Here is a 1,076-nt window from a genome sequence, read left to right as displayed (position 1 = left end):
ACATGAGTAGAGAAACAGAGTGACTCATTGAAATTGGTAGCAACTAGGAGCAAAAGTAAATGTAATGGTTCTGTGTGGTTTGAAAGTCTCTCTCTTCAGTTCCTTTTTTGTGTCTGCAAGATTAAGTTTTCATCCTTTGCATTTTTCTCTCACAGGCTCAAGAAGCAGCTGTACGTGCGAGCAATGCACCGCGAGATGACCAGCAGGATTTGGACAAGATGCTCTCCTCCTTGGGGGTGGCACCTGTCTCGGGTAAGCTTCGTAACTTTAGAGTTCTGTTTTCACTGGTATTAGTGTTGGTTTATTAGCTCTGTGTTTTGTTTTTATTTTTTTGTAAAAGGGGTTAAGAGATTTGTAAAATTATATTTATAATTTTCTGTTATTTTTGTATTTAGATTAATGAAATATATATATTTTAGTCTACATTTCTTTTGAGATTTCTGTATTCACAGAGCATTATAAAAAAATGAGAAAATAATTGAGAAATAATAAAAATAGTAATGGTTTCCTCACTGATCTGCAATCCTGTGGTTGTGTTGCAACCTTGAGAGTTATATCTTTCAAGTTGCACATTAGTTTCATTTTTATCCACTAAGTTTAACTCTCACAAAAAAATCCTTCATGGGATGTGATTGTATTTTATATTCTACTTGCTTTTACTTTCCTTTTCTTCCAATTTAATATGAAGTCGAAGCATTGCTTGACAACTGTTCTTGTTTTCCATTTTCCAGTAGTAATAACTGTATTTGTTAATTTCCTACACTGAACATAGCATAGATTCCTTTAGGTAGATTCCCTTTGATTACCACTTCAGTGCATTGCTTCAGATAAAGATAAAGATAAAAGCAGTGGTGCTATTGAGGAAACTAGAAGCATTAATCCGCCAGTAGAAGAACCATCTGCAACCAAGTCTGGTCAGACAGGTGATACACTTGTGGGTGGTGTAGGTGTTGACTTTCTTTCTGTTTTCTTCATCTTTCCTTAATGGTAAAGTTTGGCCATAAATCCTTCATTCCTTATGTGGTGTTTCAGTGGGTGTTATTTGTTCGTGCCATTGTTGATCGCTTTTGTTTTGG

At 35.2% G+C, this 1,076-nt stretch overlaps 1 protein-coding gene across 42 annotated transcripts in view; it reads left to right on the top strand.

Moving 5' to 3' along the window:
• Positions 1-1,076, top strand: part of LOC119593093 (cytoplasmic dynein 1 intermediate chain-like) — a 47,628-nt gene that overhangs the window by 21,848 nt on the left and 24,704 nt on the right. For 24 of the 42 annotated variants that reach the window (XM_037942026.1, XM_037942037.1, XM_037942039.1 and 21 more), the window contains 2 exons: positions 156-252; positions 828-923. In XM_037942026.1, the coding sequence (XP_037797954.1) occupies positions 156-252; positions 828-923 (193 nt within the window). The remainder of the gene's footprint in view (positions 1-155; positions 253-827; positions 924-1,076) is intronic. The other 18 variants (XM_037942056.1, XM_037942053.1, XM_037942042.1 and 15 more) reach the window with 1 other exon arrangement.

The sequence above is a fragment of the Penaeus monodon genome, chromosome 31, assembly GCF_015228065.2.
Source record: "Penaeus monodon isolate SGIC_2016 chromosome 31, NSTDA_Pmon_1, whole genome shotgun sequence".
Lineage (NCBI taxonomy): Eukaryota > Metazoa > Arthropoda > Malacostraca > Decapoda > Penaeidae > Penaeus > Penaeus monodon.
The sequence above is the reverse complement of the archived record's forward strand: the minus strand, read 5'-3'. Positions and strand labels throughout refer to the sequence as shown.